Source organism: Schistocerca americana, chromosome 1, assembly GCF_021461395.2.
Source record: "Schistocerca americana isolate TAMUIC-IGC-003095 chromosome 1, iqSchAmer2.1, whole genome shotgun sequence".
Classification (NCBI taxonomy): domain Eukaryota; kingdom Metazoa; phylum Arthropoda; class Insecta; order Orthoptera; family Acrididae; genus Schistocerca; species Schistocerca americana.
Window position 1 is genome coordinate 119,028,949 of NC_060119.1, and position 25,218 is coordinate 119,054,166.

Consider the following 25,218-nt stretch of genomic DNA (forward strand, 5'->3'; position numbering starts at 1 on the left):
CTTTTGAGGTGTGAGAGCCACTGACAATTTGTTCTTAAACTGAAAAACCACAGTAATTTAGACAATGATAGTATAATGGTCAAATGTTAACAGTAAAACAAGCTTAACAGTCAGGTTCATATCGTCACAGAAAAACAAATGCGTAACGGAAACATAACCAATGGCTTGATCACAGTGTTTAAAAAAAACTGTGGAAGAAACACTAGGAAGGGATTTACAAAACAGACCGTTGTGTGGAACTTCTTACTCAATGATAAGGAGAGGTGGGCTACAGAATGGTGTGGCAACTGTCATGACAGGAAAGCTGGACAGGAGCAGAAATGATTAGCGAACAAGGTAACACAGCAAACAGAAGATTTGCTTAACTTGTATGTCTTCAAGCATACAAGGACTCAGTACAAATAATGTTGCAAGAAACAGAGTCCAACTATCACACTATCAACTAGGATGAACAATGGTGTTGCAGTGAAGAATCTCCAGGTGCAAGTGGGCTGAGTGGTTCCCACCAGCCATCCTGTATTGCAGTGGCAGAGGGTGCTCGTAGCCCAGAACTAATGGAGGTGTGGCACAGCGGGTGTGATTTGCTGGGTCTGCTGGTCCCACATGACCACTGTTGGCATTTGACAGAAACTTGCAATTCTGTTGCCAACTCAAAGATGCTGGTAGGGTGGTACTGATATGAGACATCACACAGAAATTGTCAGTGAAAGATTTAACTCTTCCTTCCAAGATGTTTCTTCACTACATTAAGTCCTTTGTTGTTCTACAGAAGGGGTACAGTCAAACAGAAGCAGGGGCAAAGGATGGATAATATGAGGGATTAAAGTATCTTGTGCCATGGAGGGAAACCTCTACCCACTTCAGAGAATAAGTTGTAACCAAGAACCAAACTCCATTACAATAAGGTAAAGTTTTTCAGTCTTAACTAAACAAAACACTTTTTAGATTTGTTTCACAAACTTTATTATTATTGCATTATCTAAGTCTTGAGTTATCATCACATTTTCTAGTACACAACTGGCCCCAAAGGTGAAAACCAAGCAAAGATAAACATGTCAACTTGTTAATCTATCAGTTTTTTACTTAAACTATAAAGGTTTTTGTTGGCAGTTTTGACACAGTTACATATGCATTCTACAACATTCATTAGGACAGGATTTACAATAACTCTCAATAAAAAATCACTGGAGTAAAGCTATGTGCAAAGGAATTGAAAGAAAGCATCCTGGTTCTTCTCATATGTAGAGATTTTAACATTGTCTAAAAGGGACGAAAAATTGAATTGAGTCTGTTCCTTCAACAGCAAATGTGTAGATAAACACATCTGTTTTTCTAATTTCTAATATTTTTAATTGAGTGAGCTTTGCACCCTTTCTGTCTATGTGCAGGACTTTTACATCTATAATGCAAGAAAAAGATAAAGCACTACTTACCGTAAAGATGACACATTTATTTGCAGACAGGCACAACCAAACATCAGTTGCACATTAGCTTTCAGCCCCAGCTTTGTCAGAAAAAGAAACATACATACATTCATTCACACATGCAAGCACACCTCATGCACACTTGACTGCCATCTCCGGAAGCTCACACTGTTCTATCATGTAGTTGTCAGTTTTGCGTAAGCAGTTTCAGCAAAAAATGAATATGGCTTCTTTAATCTCCAGCTTCTGTGGTGTTCTTTGAGCCAAGTACAGATTGTCATCTTCAGTCTGTTCAGTATAGCAAGGCTGACATTCTTACCAGATAATGTGTGACACATCCTAGAATATTGCTCAAGTGTGTGGGACTTTTACCAAATAAGACTAACAGAGGGTATTCAGCACATACAGAGAAGTTCAGCATGAGTGGTCATAGGATTGTTTGATCCATGGGAGAGTGTTACAGAGATGCTGAAGAAACAGGACTTGCATACTCTTGGAGATAGATGTAAACTATTCTGAGGAAGCCTACTTACAGAGTTTCAAGATCTAGCTTTAAATGATGACTGTAGGAATGTACTACAACCCCCTGTACATCAGTTCCATAGGGATAATGAGGACAAGATTATATTAATTACAGCACATATGGAGGCCTTTAAACAACCATTCTTTCCACTCTCCTTATGTGAATGTAACATGGAAAAACCCTAATAATTGGAATAGTGTAATGTACCCTCTGCCGTACACTTCACAGTTGTTTCCTGATTATAGATGTAGATATAGATCTTATAAAGCCCATTTTCATCATGGCCAGTTGCTTATTTTTTGAATTGAAATAACATGTAACTAATGTGTGTGGGACAGAGGAAAAAATGGAGAAACCCTTTGATTTTAATATGTTGTTTATGCTAATAGAAATTGTACCTATAAAAGGTAACCAACACCATTTCCTTTTTGGTTTATCTGCATTGTTCATTGGGTACAGTAGGGATCTGGCTTCATTCTACAGCTTTTTTAATGAGAATGTTGTCAATTATTGTGAATTCAGATTCATCATTTGTAGCAATTGTTTTTATTGTATTAAGTTTCTCATCATAGTCTTCTTGGGACATGGGAATAAAAAGGAGGCAGTGGATCATGTGGTAGAATGAGAGGAAGTTGTGATGATCGTGTCAGTAAAGGAGACTTTCTGATAAAATTTATGGTTTCTATTTTCTATCCATAAGTTCATGCATGGGAAATTAATGGTGGAACTTCCTAACTCCATATTGACCTTCAGGTTAGTATACCTCTGGTTCATATTTCCCAAGAACTTCTGGATCTGTCTGGAGCAACTTTTCCACATACACAGAATAACATTAACATATCTGTACCGATACACATTTCACCATGTGGTTCACTCTCAAGAAAATCAGTCTCCCACTTGTCCATGAACATTTATGCTAGCAAGACAAATAAGGGTGAGTCCATTGTCAGATCATCTACGTGCTTATAGTAGCTCCCTTGAAAACAGAAACAGTTTTGATTTAAGCAGCATTCTATTGTACAAACTATGCTCAATTGTTCTCCTGATTAATGATGTGTAAATACAATGATTCTGGCATAGTATCTATACAGTCTTTCAAAGGAATGCTTGAGAACAAGCTTTGTACATCAAAAGAGACTAATAGAATAAGCAATGTTAAAGTCAAAGTGTTTATCTGCATCTTTCTATTTCCTGCAAGTACCAGATAGATGTTGCTTCAGTTGGAAAATACTCAACTGGCCAGTATGAAAAGTGGGTTTCTGCCAAGTGTGTCAGTATTGCTACATTGGACATTCTGAAAAGTCAGTGTGTACTAAGCTCAAAGAACTCCACAGAAGCTGGAGATTAAAGAAGCCAGAATCATCCTTCACCAAACACTATTTAAACCAAAACAACAACTAATAGGTGTAGGTACCCTACGTACAGAGGGAAAGGGTGCAAAGCTCACTCAATTAGAAATACTAGAAATTTAAAAAAAGCAGACTGTGTATCCAACTTCTGCTATCGATTGAGCAGACTTTATTCAATTTTTCACCGCTTTTAGACAATGTTATGATCTCTATGGAGGAGAAGAACTTGGATGCCTTCTTTCACGTTTAGATAATGGCACAAATTCCTGTACACTTAGATCTAGTCCAGTGTTTGTTATTTATACTTATTGTCAATGTTTCCTAATGGATGTTGGAGAATACAAATGTAATTGTGTCAAATTTGTCCACAGTAATAACTTCCACAGTTCAAGTCAAGATTCAGTAGATTAAGAAGTTTACATGACTGAACAGTCCATGTGTGTACTGCCTCTCCATGGTGTCCAACGAGCACAATATTTTGGCCATCAAACATGTCATCATCATCCAGCGTGCTATGAACTGAGAGTTCATCAATGCACTTGGCAATGGCAACATGTCTGATCACCAAAACATTGTGTTCATTGGATACTGTGGACTGACATTACATTATAGCACTGTTCACTCAACAAATACACCAGGAGAAACTGAAGAATCATATCACATGTCTACCTTTGCTTGGTTTCATCTTTTGAATCAGTTATATACTAGAAAATGGGCTTATAACCTGAAACCTACATCATACAACAATAATACAATTTGTGAAACAAGGCTAAAAAGCTTTTTGTTTAGTTAATACAATGTACAATGTTTCACCCAGAACCCACAGTTGAATCTGTTACAATCCTTCAGTCTAGTATCAAGAAAAGTACAGTAGTTTGAAAAGGATAGATTGCTACCCACCATATAGTGGAACTGGTAAGCAATCCCTGTAGTACAACTAGATGCAAGACCTGTCCTACACATCCTGCCACCACCAACTACTCCAGTCCAGTCACAAGCATCACCTATCGCATCAAAGGCAGGGCTACCTGTGACACCAGTCATGTGATATACAAGCTAAGCTGCAACCACTGTGCTGTGTTCTGTGTAGGAATGACAACCAATAAGTTATCTGTCCGCGTGAATAGCCACCGAAAATCTGTGGCCAATAAACAGCTGGCCCACACAGTTTCTGAACATGCAGCCCAACACAACATTCTTCATTTTAATGACTGATTCACATCCTGTGCAATCTGGGCCTTCCTACCAACACCAGCTTTTCTGAATTGTGTAGGCGGGAGCTCTCCCGGCAATATATCCTACATTCCCGTAATTTTCTTGGGCTCAACCTTCATTATTCATTGTCCTTCACCCACCTATCTCCTTTCCTGTTCCCACTCCAGCACTATACAGCCTTTTATTCCACCAATGCACCCACATTCTTTATGCTTCTCTCCTTTTTCACTTCTCCATCCCCTCCCCTCCCCCTTCCCCACCATCTAACCTCCAAGCTGCACCTAGCTGTCCTGCCATCTCTCCAACTCACCCCTTTATGCTCCCACAAGCAGCACTTTACCATTCCCACTTCTACGCTACTGTCCCTCCCTCACCCCCCACCCCCACCCCCAATCCACACCCCAGCCTCCTGCTTACCCCTACCACCCAGAATGCTTCTGACACCATGCACAGTTTCTCGCAGTCTGGTCACGTCAGCCAGAGACAACGGTCATGTGTGTGTGAATTGCATTTGTGTGAATTTGCATGAAGAAGGCTTTTCAGCTGAAAGCTTACTTGTTTAGTAGTCATTTTGTTGTGCCTGTTTGTTACTCAACATTGTCTGTGACTCAACATTTCCACTATATGATGAGTAGCAGTCTATCCTTTTCACACTATTGTCAGTATCCCAGCCTGGATCTTCGATTGTTTGAAAAGTAAAGTATGTGCACAAAAAAGTTTAACACTCCAAGCATAAGGCAAAAACAATCCAGAGCATTGTTAAACAAGAAACAAACAAAAACAGTGATGTTAATATAATTGAGTTGTCAAATAATAGTCGTAGCAGAGACGCTGACACACTGACATTTTTAGTCACCAACTTCAACGATTACTTCCTGACCAAATAGTGGGAACTGCTAATAAACAGCCAGATACTGGAGTACTATATTTACTCCATCAAATACAGTTTCATCACCATCATGCATTAGTTTCACAAATATACCCCTAAGGAGATAATTTTACAACCACATATATTAGCAAACTAATCAAGTGTCACACCAGGTACAGCATTAAAGATAACTGAACAGGCCTACAGCAGTTTCACAGCAAACGGTTTAAACTTGAACCACACAAAGACCAATATTAAACAATTTCAGACAAAGAAAAATGACTTATGGACCTAGAAATAGATCTTAATAGTCATTATCTAAATAAAACACTATATGTAAATTTCATGAGGGGTCCATCTGGATAAAAATATGTGCATAAACCAATGAGTCTGTCATGTTTTGTACTTCCGGAGCAACATTGCGAAAATATTCAGTCAGTGGAAGCAGACAATAAATAGCAACAGAGTGCCCAATGCATTTACTCCATAAGAGTATTTGTTGTTAATAATGCAATTCAGTTTAAGCTGAATTGTAATTTATAAAACTACAATACAGACTAAAATAAACTAAAAGGAAGATTAGATTTCATGTCAAAAAGAGAGGAAATGTTTGTGGAAAATGGAATCAATGAAATTAGAGCAGGAGGTTCAACCAAGGTGACATGACTGGAACCGAGCGAGGTGGCGCAGTGGTTAGACACTGGACTCGCATTCGGGAGGACGGTTCAATCCCGCGTCCGGCCATCCTGATTTAGGTTTTCCGTGATTTCCCTAAATCGCTCCAGGAAAATGCCGGGATGATTCCTTTCAAAGGGCATGGCCGACTTCCTTCCCCGTCCTTCCCTAGTCCGATGAGACTGATAACCTCGCTGTCTGGTCTCCTTCCCCAAAACAACCAACCAACCAACATGACTGGGCAAGACAACAGTGAAATTTCATCAGTTTCTTGCAGTTTGTTGTTGATTTTCCTCTCATGTATTCAGGTTTCCTTACCACAACAAGGACCTCAGTTGCCTAATACTGGCATAATCCCATGTTCTTAAACTTTTTTTAAAATTTTCTGTAGCAAGAAATCTCTGGGTTTGAAAGATAATGTTTCTATCAGCTTTTGTTTATGTGTATTTTTCCCTCTCTTGTTTACAGACTTACCTCTTCTTCCTAGCTCTTCCTATCTATGCTTCCATTTGTGTCTCTCATTTCACCTTGTGTCATTTCTCTTTCCTCTCCTTTCATGATTCATTCTCATTCTTCTCAAACCATATTGCTAGTTATATCAGTGGTCAAGAGATCATAAAATAGGAGATTATGAAGGGGAACAGAGATGACCTTGAGTATGTGTTTTATTTTGTTTTTGTAACACTTGTTTAGATTCCACCCTGATCCCCATCTCATAATGTTAATCATATGATGAATATTTTATAGAAATCTGAAAATGTCCGCCAAAAAGCACAACTGGAGTTCCAGCGATGGTGCAGTCGAAAGAGAGAGAAGGTTCATGAACTGAAGAGTAAGAAACATGATGACACTCAGATTGGGTACGTAATCACACTGATGTTCCAGTCAGTAAGCTAAAATTCACATTTACATTTTAATGTATACCAGTTGCCTCAGCAAATTTCTAATATAACATATGTTTCTTTAGTGAATGGTTTCCTTTGGAAATTTTGGATCTGAGAGAATGTTTTGAACTAATAAAATATTTTTACAGGTCATATTAGCTTTTATAGATGATATTAGATTTTAGAGATGAAATAGTGAAGGCAGCAGAGGCTCAAATAGGAAAAAAGACAATACCCTGTTGAAATCCTTCACTAACACACATTAATTTTATTTGGAAAAAGTAGTAAATGTTTAAAGGAAGCAAATTAAGCAGACAAAACAGAATATAGACACATGAGAAATGAAGCTGTCAGAAAGTGCAAAATGTCAAAGCAAAAATGGGTAGAGATGAAATGTAAGACTGTACAAGCATGTATCACTATGGGAAATATATATATCACCTAAAGAAAATTAAAGAGACTTTTTGAGAACAGAGGAGCACCTGTATGAATATTAAGAGCAGATGTTAGCAAGTAAAGATGTGAAAGCTAATAAGGGGATGGAAAATACAGAAGATCTATACTTGAGAAATGAACTTAAAGACAATATTACAGAAAGTGAAGAGGGAGTAGGCAAAGATGAGATGGGAGGTGTAGTACTTTGTGACTAATGTGACATAGCGTGTAAGAGCTGAGTCAAAACAGTAGATGACATCTCCTCCTCAAAATTATTGACGTACTTTGGAGAGCCAGCCATGACAAGACTGTTCTACCTAACAACCAGGTGAAATACCCTTCTACTTCAAGAAAACTGTAATAATTCCAGTTCCAAAGATGACAGATGTGAATATTACTGAACCACCACTTTAATAATTCATGGTTCCAAAATACTGCTGTGAGCTTTTTCAGAGGAATGGGGAACCTGATAGAAACTGACCTTTAGGAAGATTTTCTTGGTTTCCAGAGAAACATAAGTACACACAGAGAAATACTGAACCTACATCCTATTGTAGGAGAGAGATTGAACACCAGCAGTCCTACATTTTTTCATTTGTAACTTTAGAGAAAGCTTTCAACATTAATGATTGCCATATCATCCTGGCTAATCCGAAGGTAGCAGGGATAAAATACGGGGAGTGAAAGATTATCTACAACATATGCTGAAAGCAGTCTGCTATCATAGGAGTCAAAAGACATGAAAGGGAAACAGTAGTTGTGGAGGGGGTGAAATAGTTAGTGTAGCCTATCCACAATTTTATTAAATCTGTACATTGTGCGAGCTATGAATGGAACCAGTAGAAATTTGGAAAGAGAAAGTTCAAATTGAGTTTTTGATGATGACAAAGTGAAAGGACTTTGAAGAGTAGTTTAATGGAATTTATAATGTCTTGAAAAGGTGTTGTAAGATAATAATCAACAAAAGTAAAATAAGAGAAATTGAATGTAGATAAGTTAAATCAGGCAATGCTAAGGGTGTTAGAGTAGGCAATGAGACACTTAAAGCAGTAAATTAGTTCTGTTATTTTGGGTGGTAAAATAATTTATGGCCACAGGAGAGGATATCAAATGCATACTGGCAATAGCAAGAGAAGCATTTCAGAAAAAAGGGAGACTTGCTAACATATAAGTTTAAATGTTAGGAAGTGTTTCTGAAGGTATTTGTGTGGAGTATAGTACTGTACAGAAGTGAAACTTGAATAATAATCAGTTCAGACAAAAAGAGAACAGAAGCTTTTGAAATGTGGTTCTATAGAATTCATGAGTTGGAACATTGTAGGATTATGGAAAAATCTCAACAATGGTTCACTTCATATCTAGAATGTAGGAAGCAGAAGGTTGTGCTTTAGTGTCAAGAAATGGGGAGGAAGTGTTTGAATCTGACTGTGGCCATATAAAGTGGGTGATCTCACTAGGTTCTGTTGTGTGTTCATTGCTTATTTAGATTCTATCAGTTATCTGCTGTTAAACATGGCAGATGACTCAGTAAATTTTCTCCATATAGATGACACAAGTATTAGGGTGAAAGATGTAGAACATATTATAAATGACATACCTAATGAGATAGTTGATGTCAAAAGCATCTGCCCTTTAGAGAACAGACTAGTTGCAACAAAACACAGCGATTACAGTTTGTGACATAGAACTCTTGTAAAAGCAAAATTTTACTGTCCCAAGATGATCAGAGAGTCAGTGAAGTCAACTACTTTAAATTCTTATGGCTTTCTTGGAAGAATCAATATTATTATGAAAAGTATAGACTGCTACTCACTGTAAGATACATGATCACTATCTCTGGCCGCTCCAGCCAGAATGCAGCTACTACGGTAGCAGAGCATAGCAGAGTACTCGTGGAGTGCACTTTTTTTAGGCTAATTGGTAGAGGAAAGTGTTTCTGAAGAAGAGAAATTTGTTAACATCGAGTATAGATTTAAGTGTCAGGAAGTCGTATCTGAAAGTATTTGCATGGAGTGTAGCCATGTATGGAAGTGAAACATGGACAATAAATAGTTTGTACTGACTGGGGGTATTTAGTGATACTGGGGGTATTTAGTGATTCATGGAATGTATATCAGAAAGACAGATTAGACACAATAGGAGGTGGATTGTTCATTGCAGCTGATTAAAATATTGTGTCCATTGAGGTCAAATATGAATGTGCAGTGAAACTGTCTGGCCGTGTATGATAGGCATAAGTAAAACCAGGTTAATTGTTGGATGTTTTTACCTGCCACTGATTCCACAGTTTTAGAGTCACTCAAAGATAATCTACAGTCAGTAGCATGGCAATACCCAGATTATGTAATATTAGTTGAAGGTGGCTTTAAACTACTGAGTATAGACTGGGACAGCTGTGCATTAACTGAGGGGCCCCAAACAGACAGTCTTGCAAAGTACTTTTGAGCACATTTTCTGAAAACTGTCTTGAGCAGCTAGTTCAGCAGCCCACAGATAATGGAAATATTTTAGACCTTGTAGCTACAAACAGGCCTGACCTTATTGACAGCATCAGTATTGAGACAGAAACTAGTCCCCATTGTAGAAACTATTGTTACTAAAGTCAGTAAATCAATCAAGAAGTTTATGAGAGTATTTTTGCTAGAAAGAGCAGATGAGCAGTTGTTAGCATCCCATTTAGACAATGAATTGACATCATTGACGGACAGAGACAAATTATTGGCAAAGTTTAAATGGATTGTAAATTGTTCTCTGGAGAAATATGTGCTGAGTAAGTGGATTAAGTATGGAAAACGCTCACTGTGGGTTAATAATGAAATTCAGAAAAATGCTGAGGAAAGAATGGCTGTTGCACTCTTGATTCAGAGGAGAACATGCATGTGACAAGAGGCTAAAATTAATAGAGATTTGTGTGTCTGTAAAAAGATCAATGCACGAAGCATGCAACAACTACCACCATCGTACCTTAGTAAAAGATCTTGCCGAGAATGCGAGAAAATTCTGATCATACATGAAATTGTTAAGGGGCTCTAAAGCTTCTATCCAGTCACTCATTTTTTCACATATCTGTCTCTCTCATCAAATCTAAAATAACACTTTAACAGTTGTGAGTGTACGAAGTGCAGTGCATAAGAAAAGCATTAAACAATAACAGCAGTGGTGACAAAGTATGTCTATAAGCAGATGTCCGCACTAATGCTGATGGTTTAATCACTGAGCTGCTGTGATGTTTTTGGTTTAATTCAATGTGTTAATCAATTTTGACTTTTTTGATCTCTCAAAAATGTGTGTTTTGAATGTATAATTTGTAGTTGTAGCATGTCAGAAAACAGTTCAATTGCCCTGTACCCAGACACCAATTTCAAATTTTTGATGAGTTTTTACTTGCTTTTACATGTCTGTGATATTTTTTAAGCTCTTACAAAATTCATTTCGACAAATTATTGCATTGTCGCAGAAAAAGCTGAATACACACTCGCCGTAGCGTAGTGATTACGAAACTAAACTGTTGCATGGAAGGTTATGAGTTCAAAACTCACCTGAACTGAAAAATTTTAATATCTATATTTGCTTCCAGTACATTCTAGAATTATCCACAAATGGCAAGACTCATTGTACTGGAATGTTCTGTAGCTGTCTATATATTGTATGTGTTCTGGCCGGAGACAGTTCACTCCGTGCTCTTGTATGTCCAAGTGCTGAGTAAACCTTTGTTAAGTGAAGTTAGCATTCATCATTCACCTACTTACATCTTCTTCTATGTGACATTATTCTGGTGGAGGCGCCGGGTATTGGAACTTGTGATACCGCACATTATCAATGACAGAGCCACCGTTTACGTGGCGAGAAACCTGAGCTCGAGCCCTATTCAACAGATTGCAATTTATCGGAGACAGAAGAAGAAGAAGAGGATGTTATGATGACAGCAACTATGTGCCACCACATGAGACATCCTGCCAGGTTCTCTGGTGACGATGGCCAAGATCCAAACATGTGGCTGAAGGTATATGAGCGTACAAACAAATTTAACAAATGGGATGACACTGTGTCTTTGGCTAATGTATTTTTCTACTTGGAGGGCACTGCCAAGTGATGATATGAGAGCAAGGAGGAGGAGTTCACAAGCTGGGAAGTATTCCAGGTGGAACTGTGCAAGTATTTCAGCAACACACAATGACAGAAGTGCAAGGCCGAAGATAAATTGAAGTGCCAGGCACAGCATCCAGGAGAAACTACAGCACCCTACATTCAAGATGTCTTGGAGCTGTGTAAAATGGTGGATCCTAGAATGAAGGACGAAGATAAGGTGGCACATCTCATGAAGAGTGTTGTTGAGGACATGTATCAAGCCCTACTCATGAAGGAGGTTTCGACAGCAGACGACTTCATAAAATGGTGCCAGTATATCGAGACAATGCATCAAAAAAGAATTACATGCAAGAAGTTTGAACAGCTTCCAAATGTCCTATCAATGTCTGTGATGGAGGAAGCAACTGATTTCACACATGTTCTTTGTCAGACAGTGAGAGAGGAAGTTCAGAAGGCAATTGGATTGCACAGCGATCAAAAAACTGAGACACTTCAAAAAACTGAGACACTTCAAGAGGTCATAAGGGAGGAAATGGAACAGACATTGAAACCAATTTCTCATCCTTCATTTCCCTTTAAAATGCTGAAGAAGTCTGAGACCCAGGTGAAGTTATGTTCCTACAATGCTGCATGAGGAACTTGTTGGGGTACCAAGGAAGACTGACGTCTGGAGGACCCAGGATAACCAACCAGTATGTTTCCACAGCAGACAACCAGGACATGTGGTGCACTATTGTCGAGAAAGGTGGCAGATATTTGATGACGTGCATGCCAGAAGACAGCAGCCATTTAGAAGCTCCAGCCGATCACCTAGCTGCTGCAACCTGGAAAACTAAAGGGTGCGACCTTCCTTGAAGGTGAGGCCGCTGAAGAGAAAAATCCTCTGCCATTGATCACTACAAAAATGATAGGAAACTACGTCGATATCCTCATGGATGGCTGACCAGCCCAAGCTCTTGTGGACTCTGGACCATCATATTCTGTCATTTCGGAGAAATACTGTCCAGTTGCACAAAACCATATTCATTGACAACAACACATCTCTGCTGAAGGTGGCTAATGGGAAATATGTAAAACCTACAAGAAAATGTGTCATTCATGTGGGTATAAGTGGACATACACAGCCCTTAGAATTCATCATTTTACAAGAGTGTAGTCATGATGTAATTTTGGATGGGACTTTTTGAAAGCTTCTCAGGCAATTATCGATTTTGGTCGCTTGAAGATAATGCTAGGCGAGATGAGATACTGTGGACAGGAAGATGCACATCCGAGTGTGTGGAGAGTATGTGTGCTGGATGAAGTGATCATTCCTGCAGTCAGAACTAGAAAGGTAGCTGCCATGTGTCATTCCAAACATCAACCCATGGATCTTGTAGTGGAATGTAAGAGAAGCACTGAAGAATAACTTGGTCATCCCAGCCACTGTCGACTCATTTAAGAATGGATTTTGTGAACTGTGGATAGTTAATTGTCGCTGAGACACAGATCCTTCCAAGACACATGTGGATAGCAGACACTGAGCCGTTAATTGGAGAACAGCTGAGTGTCATAGAAACCTCCCATGCCGAGTAAGACAAGATCTTCTTGCTCAACTATCACCAAATCTCACTAAGGAGCAACAGAAGAAGCTACTTGCCATTCTTAAAGAGGTCTCTGAATGCTTCAATCCACAGATGTAGAGCAAATTAGACAAATCAACGGTGAAGCACCAGATTAGCACTGGAGACCATCAACCAATAAGCCAGAGAGCATACCGTGTGTCAGCAACAGAACGTCAAATAATTTGCGACGAGGTAGAGAAAATGATTAAGAATGATGTCGTTCAGCCTTCACAGAGCCCATGGTCATCACCAGTGGTTCTCGTCAAGAAGAAGGATGGCAGTTGGCGCTTTTGTGTTGATTTCAGGAAGCTGAATAAGATAAATAAAAAGGATGTTTACCCTCTTCTATGAATTGACAATACACTAGATTGTCTGAAGGGGGCTAAGTTTTTCTCAACCATGGACATGTACTTGGGATTGTGGCAAATCAAAGTAGATGAGGCTGATCATGAGAAAGCTGCATTCATACCCCTGGGGCCTGTATGAGTTTAAGGTAATGCCATTTGTTTCGTGTAATGTACCAGCAAATTTTGAATGGATGATGGATAATCTTCTAAGTCACTTGAAGTGGACAATATATCTTTGTTATTTAGATGACATTATAGTGTTCTCAGAGACATTTGATGCACACGTAAAAAGACTGAGGGCCGTTCTTAAGTGTCTCCACCAAGCTGGACTGAAACTTAATCCAAGAAAGTGTCCCTTTGGAGCAAAAGAAATCAAAATACTTGGACACCTTGTGTCAAACGAAGGTGTGCAGCCAGACCCAGAAAAGGTGAGATCTATAACAGAATTTCCTATTCCTAAAAGTATTAGAGATGTGAGAAGCTTCCTCAGATTATGTTGTTATTACTGTCGTTTTATCGAAGACGTTTGTATCAAAGCCAGGCCACTCCAAGAGTAGTTAAAAGCCAATGCTAAATTTATCTGGGGTGGTGCTCAACAAGATTCTTTTGATGTGCTACGAAAAGCTCTGTCAACTGACCCCGTTCTTGGTCTGTATGATGAGAGAGCACCTACAGAGCTACACACAGATGCCAGTGGATATGGGATCGGTGCTGTTCTGGTGCAGATTTTGGATGGAAAAGAGAAGGTTATAGCCTATGCTTCTAGGACACTTACAAAAGCCAAGAGAAACTACTCAACTACAGAAAGAGAATGTCTTGCTGTCATCTGGACCATGTGCAAATTTCAACAGTATCTATATGGAAGGCCATTCACAGTTGTTACAAATCATCATTCACTTTGTTGGTTGACAGGTCTTAAGGACCCAACAGGACAACTCTCCAAGAGTATGACATTACCATAGTGTACAAAAGTGGAAGAAAATACCAAGACACCGACTGTCTCTCAAGAAAACTTGTGCGAGACCATCAAGACTTTGATGAAGATAGTGACTGTCCTGCTGCACTCCAGGATCTCTCTGTTGAGCAGAAGGAAGACACCAAGATATCTCAAATTATGCTTGCCTTAAATTGGTCAGAGGATGTGAAAGGACAATTTAAGATAGTTAACGGATTACTTTGCAAGAGAAACTTTGATCCATTTGGAAAGAGGTGGCTACCAGTGATTCCTAAACACATGCACTTAGATGTTCTACAGAAATTCCATGACACACCTGAGGCCGGACATTTAGGATTTATTAAGACATACGATAGGATCTGCAAGAGTTTTCTGTGCAGGTTTATTGAGGGGCGTCCATGACTATGCGTCACACTGTTGAGAGTGCCAGAGGAGAAAGGCAGTTCCTCAGAAACCACCTGGCCGACTCATACCAATTCATCGAGCCAAAACACATTTCCAGCGTGTTGGAATTGACTTCCTCGGACGATTTCCAATGTCTGCTAGTGGAAATAGATGGATTATTGTCTGCACTGATTATCTGACACACTATGCCACTAGAAAAACAAGCATTTGAGGTAGCCAAATTCATTGTAGAAGACATTGTATTAAAACACGTTACCCCAAGGTTGTTAATTACAGATCAAGGGAAAGTTTTTCAGTAAAATCTTGTGACACAGATAAACCATCGGTGCAACATTACTCATAACATGATGACTGCCAACCATCCGAAAACTAATGGGCTTACTGAACACCTTAATAAGACCTCGGCCGACATGCTTTCAGTGTCCGTCATTGATGAGCAGAGCAACTGAGATGTGGTGCTACCTTTCGTGACATTTGCCAAAAACACTGCCAAACAAGACACCACAGAATTTACGCCATTTTTCCTTGTGCACGGGCATGAGACGACGTAGACGATGGACACTATGTTTCCGTTACATCCTGATGCCTACGTCAGCCAGGTGTTAACAGAGCTGAGGAAGCTGGGCAGGTAGCTCGACTCCCCATGCTGCTGGCTCAAGAAAACGATTGCCGAAGGTATGACACAAGCCACCGAACTGTTGTCTACCAGCCTGGTGACCTTGTCTGGATCTTTACTCCTGTTCGGAAGGTTGGTCTCTCAGGCGCTACTTTGGACCTTATAAGTTGTCAGACAGTTGTCTGATGTTACTTATGAAGTTGAGGATTTCGAGCCGAACACAAGACCACGAATGATCAGAGATACGGTCCACATCCTTCAAATGGAGCCCTACAAGGATACTGCAATCCAGGGTAAATTTGAATCTCCAACGACAGGCAACAAGCAGAAAGGTGATGAAGAACATAGTGCCAATGGAAGTTCTAAGAAGATCACTGCCAGGGTGAACATCAGTCATCGGGAGTCAGAGTATGCAGGACAGATGACTCATTCCCAGACTACGGGGACATAACACCGAGACGCTGTTCTCTTAAGGAGAGAGCAATGTCACAGAAGAAGCTGAATAGCACAGTCACCATAGTGTAATGGTTATGAGACTATACTGTTGCATGGAGGGTCATGAGTTCAAACCCACATGAACCGAAAAATGTTAATTTCTATATTTGCTTTTAGTACATTCTAGAAGTATCCACAAATGGCAAGACTCATTGTACTGGAATGTTCTGTAGCTGTATATATACCGTATGTGTTCTGGCCAGAGCAGTTCGCTCCGTGCTGTTGTATGTGCAAGTGCTGAATAAACCTTCATTACATGAAGTTAGTGTATGTCATTCATCTACTTACACCTTCTTCTACTGAGCGAGGTGGCACAGTGGTTAGCACACTGACCTTGCATTCGGGAGGACAACGGTTCAATCCCGCATCCGTCCATCCTGATTTAGGTTTTCTGTGATTTCCCTAAATCACTTCAGGCGAATGCCAGGATGGTTCCTTTGAAAGGGCATGGCCAACTTCCTTCCCCATCTGTCCTGAATCTGATGAGACCGATGACCTCACTGTCTGGTCTCCTCCCCCAAATCAACCAACCAACCAACCTTCTTCTACTTGACAGTATAAACATTGTATTGTACATTTAATTTCCTTCACTTAGACAGATTTTATACAAAGTATTGGAGAGGATTGTGAATTTTAATAATATATGCCAATTACCTGTGGTTTTGCCCATAGTTTGGGAGGGTTTTAACATTTTCCTCAATTCTGCATTTTCCTCAATTTTGCATTTTTTTTAGATCTGAACCACACGAAAACTTAAAAACGGTGTTTCACTGCATTCCTGGAGTAGTTATTTAAAGCTGGTTCTTGAAAATTTGTTAATAGACTTTCTCAGGATAATTTACGTCCATCTTCAGGAATCTTCCAGGTCACTTCCTTCAGTATCTCTGTGAGACTCTCCCATGGATTAAAAAATTGTGACCATTAGTGCTGCCCTTCTCTGCATATGTTCCATATCCCCTGTTAGTCCTATCTGGTACCAGTCCCACACACGTGATCAATATTGTAGAACCAATCACATGAGTGACTTGTATGAAATTTCCTTTGTAAATTGATTGTATTTCCCAATCTACCAATAATGGAAGGCTACTACCTGCTTTACACACGACTGAATCTATGTGATCATTCCATTTCATATCCCTACAAAGTGTTACATCCAGGTATTCATATAAGTTGGCCAATTCCAACAGGGATTCATTGACATTGTGGTCATAGTATACTACATTTTTCATTTCATGAAGTGCAAAATTTTACATTTCTGAATATTTAAAGCAAGTTGCCAATCTCTGCACTATTTTGAAATCTTATCAAGATCTGACAGAATATTTATGTAGCTTCTTTCAGACAGTACTTCATTATAGATAACTGCATCATCTTCAGAAAGCCTCATTTTACTTTTAATATTGTCTACAAGATCATTAATGTACAACATAAACAGTAAGGGTCCCAACATACTTCCCTGGGGCACACCCAAAGTTACTTCTACATCTGACAATGACTCTCCAATTAAGATAACATGTTGTGTCCATACCAAAAAATCATCAGTCCAGTCACAAATTTCACTTGATACCAAATACGGTTATACTTTTGATAATAAGTGTAGGTGTGATACTGAGTCAAATGCTTTTCGAAATCAAGAAGTACAGCATCTACCTGACTGCCTTCATCCATAGCGTTCTGTATGTCATGTGAGTAAAGTGCAAGTTAGGTTTTACATGATCAATGTTATCAAAATCCATGCCGGTTGGCACTGAGTAGGTCATTTTGTTCAAGATACTTCATTATGTTTGAGTTCAGAATATGTTCTAAAATTCAACAACAAATCAATGGCAAAGATATTGGATGGTAGTTTTGTAGATGACTTCTACCACCCTTCTTGTAGACAGGTGTGACCTGTGCCTTATACCAAGAACTGGGCACAGTTTTATGTTTGAGGGATCTATGATAGATTATAGTTGAAATAGGGGCTAATTCATCCACAAATTAAGTATATCATCTGACAGGGATTGTGTCAGGCTTTTGAACTTTGTTCAACTTTAATGATTTCAGCTGTTTCTCAACACCACTGATACTAATACTTATTTCTTTCATCTTTTCAGTGGTATGAGGATTAAATTGGGGCAATTCTCCTGGGTATTCCTTTGTAATGAAACATTTGAAAATTGTGTTGAGCATTTCAGTTGAGCATTTCAACTTTTGCTTTGCTATCCTCAATTTCAGTTCCTGTTTCATTCACTAGGGACTGGACCTAACTTTGGTGCCACTAATAACTTTTATATACAGCCAGAATTTCTTTGGGTTCTGTGGAAGATCACTCGACAATATTCTTCTATGGTAGTCATTCAAGGCATCACGTATTGCTCTCTTGACAGCCAAACAAGTTTCATTCAGCATCTCTATATCTATAGCCCTACACTTTGTTTTACACCTATTATGCAGTAATCTCTGTTTCTTTAAAAGTTTCTTTACAGTGACTGTTGTAATGAATCATCCTCCTCATATAGAGATAACCAATACCATAATCTCAAATCTCGCATAGGTTAAAATTTTCTCAGCTGTTTCATTAAGAGAATTCATATGATTTTGTATACAATGTAATATATTTCAGGCTAAAATATATAAAAAAGAAATTAATGTGTTACAATTGATATATACTAACAGTTAAAATTACTCTTCTTTTAAAAATATTTGAAATTACCAAATTTGTGGCATACTTAAAATTCACATTATTTATTGCACAATCTAACACTAATTATTAAATTCATTTCTGAATTAATTTATAAAATAATGATGTATTTTAGCAATGATTCAACCTTTGTTTTGTAGACTCTTTTGCTTTGTAAACTCTTTGGAATAATGTTAGTATAGCAGACTGTAGGTAGTGGTGCTCATGCCTCTGATGGAAATGCATGTATTTTGCTGAACTTGCCAACAACAATGTAATTATTGGCTTTTTGAACATGAAAATTGTAAAGTCAGTGTCATTTAGAAGAAAAGGATAAAATAAAAAGATATTCATAGCAACAGGCAACTCTCCCTCAGTTATTTTGTCAGCAAGGACCTAAGAAATCAAAATTTTCAGTTGCAAGAACATACTCCTAGACAAGATTTTGAGCCATCAGCAACAGTGATGAGATAATGAAGTTAAGCAAAAGATTTCTTATACTGTAAACTTACTCCTCTTGTAACTTTCAAGATTTGTGCAAGGAATGTGATTTTAATGGTGATGTGTGGAAGGGAAAGATTACACTGTATACCATGAAGTTCCCTCACATTTTGAACTGCTCTAGGGGGTACATATCTGTCCAGTGCATGGTCAGCTATTTGTTTAAACATCAGCCAGAGTTCCTCTACATGCTCCTACCCTGTCCTGAAAGTTTCAAGTTCCTCATTGAGATACGACACTGCTGACTTTTTATTTAGTTTACTGGACATATATATCTTCCTGCTTGTTTTAGTTGTCCTTTGTACTTTGGTAATCACTGTTGCCACAACCACGTCATGGTCACTGATACCAGTTTTGATATGGATGTCCTCAAAAAGGTCAGGTCTATTTGCTAGCATTAGAGCCAATATATTTCCATCATGAGTTTGGCTCCTAACTATCTGTAGTAGGTAGTTTCTAGAGAGGGCATTTAGTAAAATTTCATAAGATACCTTATCATGCCCACTGCTAACAAAACTGTAATTTTCCCAATTAATTGTTGGATGATTAAAGCCTCCACTGATGATTACAGTATGATTGTAGAACTTATGTACAAGTGAGCTGAGGTTTTCTCTGAAGTTTTCGGTTACATCAGGAGATGAGTCTGGTGGCGATAGAAGGATCCAATTATTATTATATACCCATCCCTGATACTGACTCTTGCCCAAACAATGTCAAATGCAGCTTCAATTTCTACCTCGATGGTTTTGCATTTCTTGTCTGTTGCGACAAATATACCACCTCCATTTCCCGTTTGCCTATGCTTTCAGTATACACTTAAATTTTCCCCAACAGTCTCACTGCTATCAATTTCAGGTTTCAACCAGCTATCTGTACTTATTATGTGAGCTTCACTGCTTTTCATGAGTGCTTCAAATGATGGCACTTTGTTGTGAGTGCTTCACCAGTTTACCATTATGATTTTTAATACTCTCACCTGTGGGAGGCATTTCTTTTGATCTTACTCTGATACTCTGGGTTTCCTACAGCTGTCTTTATGTGGATTACAGTCAGCTATCTGAGTAGCGGCCTCTGATGTGTAGTGCACACCTAGCCCATTTAAGGGGACCCTACAGTTCTCAACTCTATGGTGCAAGCCCAGGAAGTCACAGCCTAGCTTGTCACAGAACCTTAAAATTCTCTGGTTCAATCCTTCCACTTGGCTCAGGCCCAAAGAACCACGATAAATTCTGAGAACAATGCTGCAAATTGTGAACTTCATTGAAATTTCATGCACAAGGCTGGTCTCCTCAACCTTATCTGCCAATCACTGGAATGCCCCAAGAATGACCTCAGAGCCCAGACGACAGACATCGTTTGCTCCACCGTGTGCCACCATCTGCAGTTGGTTGCACCTTGTTCCCTCAATGATTGCTGGAATAGCCCCTTCAACATCTTGAATGAAGCCTGCAGGCATACACACTGAGTGCACCTGGTGTCCTTCCCTGTCCCTTGCTGCCATTTCCCTAAGGTGTGCCATCATTCACCATATGTCTGAATTGCCAGTGATTAATTGACCCTTATCCTTTTGTGTTTGCCCCCTCTTGACATTAGACAGAACAGGTTTCCACAAAACAGGTGAAGTGAGTCACACTGGCTCACTTTCAGCTACAGTGAAAGACAGCACCTCAAACTTGTTGTTAGGGGGATCAGTACAAAACCCCGAGTCCTCCCTGTTTTGCATCCACCCTGTACAAGATGCCTAGAGTTGCCATTGACAGGCCACTTGCAGTCAAGTGGGAAAATGCAGCTGCCCAATTGTGATGTCATTCTTCATCTACAATCCTGGGACACTTACTCTGAATATTGTGCATAGTAAACAATCAAGCAAGATAAGAATAGGAACCTTACAAATCCTGGTCCTGTCTGGCTTTGTAGAGATAATAAGTAACTTGTCTGCTTTTTGTAGAAGAGCAAGATTTTCAGAGGGCTATTTCTTTGGATCTGTATGACTTTTCCCAAAACAAAACCTGCCACAAAATAGATGTTGTGACAGAGGAAAGCAAGGCAGTATTAGCTTAAAAAGTCAATTTTTGGGCTTGCCTGGTTTTTGTAACAAGCCCTCAAATGCAGTCAGCAAATGTAATTTTATAAATACCTGAATTTGAAAATTTAATGTGCTTCTTATGAAATTTATAGCAAAGACACATTTGCAAAAGGTTGTTGGTTTGGAAACCTAATTATTCATTCAGTTTTTGAAAAAATTTTCAGTTTTTTGGGACACTTTGCTCTGATGTTCCATTGCAACATATTTTGTTCTCTTGCTGTTATTCTGATCTTTGTTTCCATGTGCTATGATTCTCTTTTTGGTCTTGCAATAAACATTCATTACAGATTGTCTTTTATATCCATTAGCGTAGGCCAGTTGCTTAAGGATGTTCAGTTCTTTATGTATTTCTTCTGGTGACAAAGGGAGCCGTATGTTATGATGGATCATCAGATTAAAGAAGGCTTTTCTGTATCTTTGAGGATTGCGTGATTTGGTGTGACTTATGCTTTTTTTTTTTTTGGTGTAGGAAATGTGTACCGTTCTTTTTTTCTATTTCCACTGTGAAATTAACCATAGAGTGCATAGAACTTATTGTTTGGATAAAATTATTAATGTTTTTTTTGTCATTGGTACAGAATAATTATATCACCCATGTATCTTTTAAAATAGTGTTTTGTTTAAAAATAGGGAATTCAAAGAAAAATTCATTTTCTAAGTAATAAATAAAACTTTCTACCATGGTACCAGCCTAGCTGTTTCCCATGGCTAAGCCTTATTTTTGTTGGTACATTTTATTATTAAAATTGTTGATGGATGACATTACTTGAAGGAGCTCAATAAATTTGATGAATTCTGCTTTAATGATGTGTGGCCTCATCAACTGCAATGTTACTGTATAAGTTGTTGTTGTTGTGGTCTTCAGTCCTGAGACTGGTCTCAAAAGTCTCAAAAGAGACTAATACCAATTCTTCTGGCATCTCTATGTTTCTAATCCAAAGGTCACAATTGTTTTTGTGCTAAAAGGTTTTTGGAAAGCATAATGATCTCTAATATTTTATTTAGCCGTTTATTGAGATTATAATTTGGACACATAAAATTGTTAACAATGGGACAAACAGACTTTTCATTTTTATGTATTTTGACTTGTGACCTCAGTTCTTGAATACAGGCATTCATTACTTTCATGGATTTCTTTTCAAAGTTGGAAAACAGGAAGACTACACTGTCTATTTTGTTCATTTACAGTCTTCAGTTCACAGTGGGCTCTTTTAATTTCAGTTATATCATTTTTTATGAAAAAATATTCAGTTTTTGCAATATAATGTCTGTCATAAATGACAGCTTTGATTACAGTTGTGCTTTCTGTCTGAAGTTCTGGATTGAGATTGTTTAGAATTACCACATCTTGATTTTTTGACACAGAAATTTTATTGTGTTTTTAATGTTTGGAGCTGTATTCAGGGTTTTAAATCTGTTCATTTTAGCTATTTCGGTTGTGACTTTGTTTTGACTATGATTTGTTTAGCGTACTTGTGTTAACTGTCAGACCGATGTTGTACTGCAAAGCATTTTGTAACAATGATTGTTCATCACCATTAAAAGAGGTCTTAGTGAAATTAACCACTCTGTCCTGACAGTCATTTACTTCTTTAACAGGCACATTATTTTTGGAGTTAATTTGGTGATTTTCACCGAGAGCCTAAACTTTCTCCTGATGTCTTATTGTAATCTTTTCAGTGTCTTAAGCAACCCAATTATTAATTTCTTGCTTGAGGAATAGGTACTGACAAGGTGTCTTTTTCTGAAGTATCTCAATATCTAGGCATAAGTCTCCTGTTTTGAGCAAATGTTTTATTTTATAAGATTCCTTGATTTTCACTTTTAACAAAATTTCTTCACTTTTTGCATTAGCTGTGCTAATGGGGAACAATTATTTTTAGTTATGGTGTTTTTAGGGACTTCTGATTTTATACATTTTTATTAAAAAGTTCTTTAGTGTATTCTCTTACTACTTTAAATTTGATTCTAATACTTTTAAAAAAAATCTCCATCTGCCTGACTGCTGAAATTGAATAGAATTTGATACAAAGTGGCAGTTTGGAGTGTGACCTTATGATGTACACGAATTTTTTTTAAAAACTGTCTTGATCACAAAGCTTTCTAACAGAATTACCAGTTTCAAATATACAGTAGCCTTCAGAATCTGCAATAGAATTAAAATAAAGAAAGAAAAGAAATGACTTCACTGTCTATGACAATAAGACATTAAAAACAAAGGTAAGAAAAATAATTTAAACACAATATACCTCTCATTATGTTATACTGCAACAAGTCAGTGGTTTGTGTGGTTTGAGGTTTTTGGGTGCTAAACAGCGTGGTCATCAGCACCCAAATGCATAGAAACAGTAGCACATGTGGTGAAGGGACGAAGACGGGCAGCGAACAAGGAGAACTGCTAAAAGACACAGACCTGACGTAGTTCCAAATCCTCACATACAGAGACAAATCAAGAGGAGAAGAAACGCACTAAAAAAGGAAAGGAAACACAAGGAAAAGAGAAAAGAAATCGAAGTGAAACAATTAGGTAAAAGTCACAACCATGTAAAAATAATATGAGTCAAAATTGTGATGCATGCTTCTACTGGACATATATAGAACACAAAACAATAATGGCAATATCACAGTCATCATTTATGACAGTGATTATATAATAAAGCCTGAAGAGTTTCTTATTAAAAAGTGGTATAATTGAAATTAAAAAAGAACCCTCTAAGAATTTTCAAAACGTTGTTGTTGTGGTCTTCAGTCCAGAGACTGGTTTGATGCAGCTCTCAATGCTACTCTATCCTGTGCAAGCTTCTTCATCTCCCAGTACCTACTGCAACCTACATCCTTCTGAATCTGTTTAGTGTATTCATATCTTGGTCTCCCTCTATGATTTTTACCCTCCACACTGCCCTCCAATACTAAATTGGTGATCCCTTGATGCCTCAGAATACGCCCTAGCAACCGATTCCTTCTTCTAGTCAAGCTCTGCCACAAATTTCTCTTCTCTCCAATTCTATTCAATACCTCCTCATTAGTTATGTCATCTTCTCATCTAATCTTCAGCATTCTTCTGTAGCACCACATTTCGAAAGCTTCTATTCTTTCCTTATCTAAACTATTTATCATCCACGTTTCACTTCCATACATGGCTACACTCCATACAAATACTTTTAGAAATGACTTCCTGACATTTAAATCTATACTCAATGTTAACAAATTTCTCTTCTTCAGAAACGCTTTCCTTGCCATTGCCAGTCTACATTTTATATCCTCTCTACTTCAAACATCATCAGTTATTTTGCTCCCCAAATAGCAAAACTCATTTACTACTTTAAACGTCTCATTTCCTAATCTAATTCCTGCAGCATGACCCAATTTAATTCGACTACATTCCATTATCCTCGTTTTGCTTTTGCTGATGTTCATCTTATATCCTACTTTCAAGGCACTGTCAATTCTGTTCAGCTACTCTTCCAGGTCTTTTGCTGTCTCTGATAGAATTACAATGTCATCGGCGAACCTCGAAGTTTTTATTTCTTCTCCATGGATTTTAATTCCTACTCTGAATTTTTCTTTTGTTTTCTTTACCACTTGCTCAATATTTTCAAATTTTCAAAATACTTGAATTAAAAAAATAGATGTTGTAGGATTCCTGTTTTCAAACTTTGTAAAGAAGTCCATGAAAGTAATGAATGTCCATATTCCAGAATTGAAGGCACTAGTCAAGATACATAAAGAAAATAAAAATCAAGTAATCCTGTTGTTAATAATATTATTATATATAAAAAAAAAAAACAAAGATGAGGTGACTTACCGAACAAAAGCGCTGGCAGGTCGATAGACACACAAACAAACACAAAAACACACACACAAAATTCAAGCTTTCGCAACAAACTGTTGCCTCATCAGGAAAGAGGGAAGGAGAGGGGAAGACGAAAGGAAGTGGGTTTTAAGGGAGAGGGTAAGGAGTCATTCCAATCCCGGGAGCGGAAAGACTTACCTTAGGGGGAAAAAAGGACAGGTATACACTCGCACACACGCACATATCCATCCACACATACAGACACAAGCAGACATATTTAAAGACAAAGAGT

At 38.2% G+C, this 25,218-nt stretch overlaps 1 protein-coding gene across 3 annotated transcripts in view; it reads left to right on the forward strand.

Moving 5' to 3' along the window:
* LOC124620577 (protein maph-9-like) overlaps positions 1–25,218 on the forward strand; it is a 153,171-nt gene that overhangs the window by 81,598 nt on the left and 46,355 nt on the right. For all 3 annotated transcript variants that reach the window (XR_006980195.1, XM_047147080.1, XM_047147079.1), the window contains exon 5: positions 6,802–6,914. Coding sequence is in view for 2 of the 3 variants with exons in the window: in XM_047147080.1 (XP_047003036.1) it covers positions 6,802–6,914 (113 nt within the window). In the remaining variant the exon portion in view is untranslated. The remainder of the gene's footprint in view (positions 1–6,801; positions 6,915–25,218) is intronic.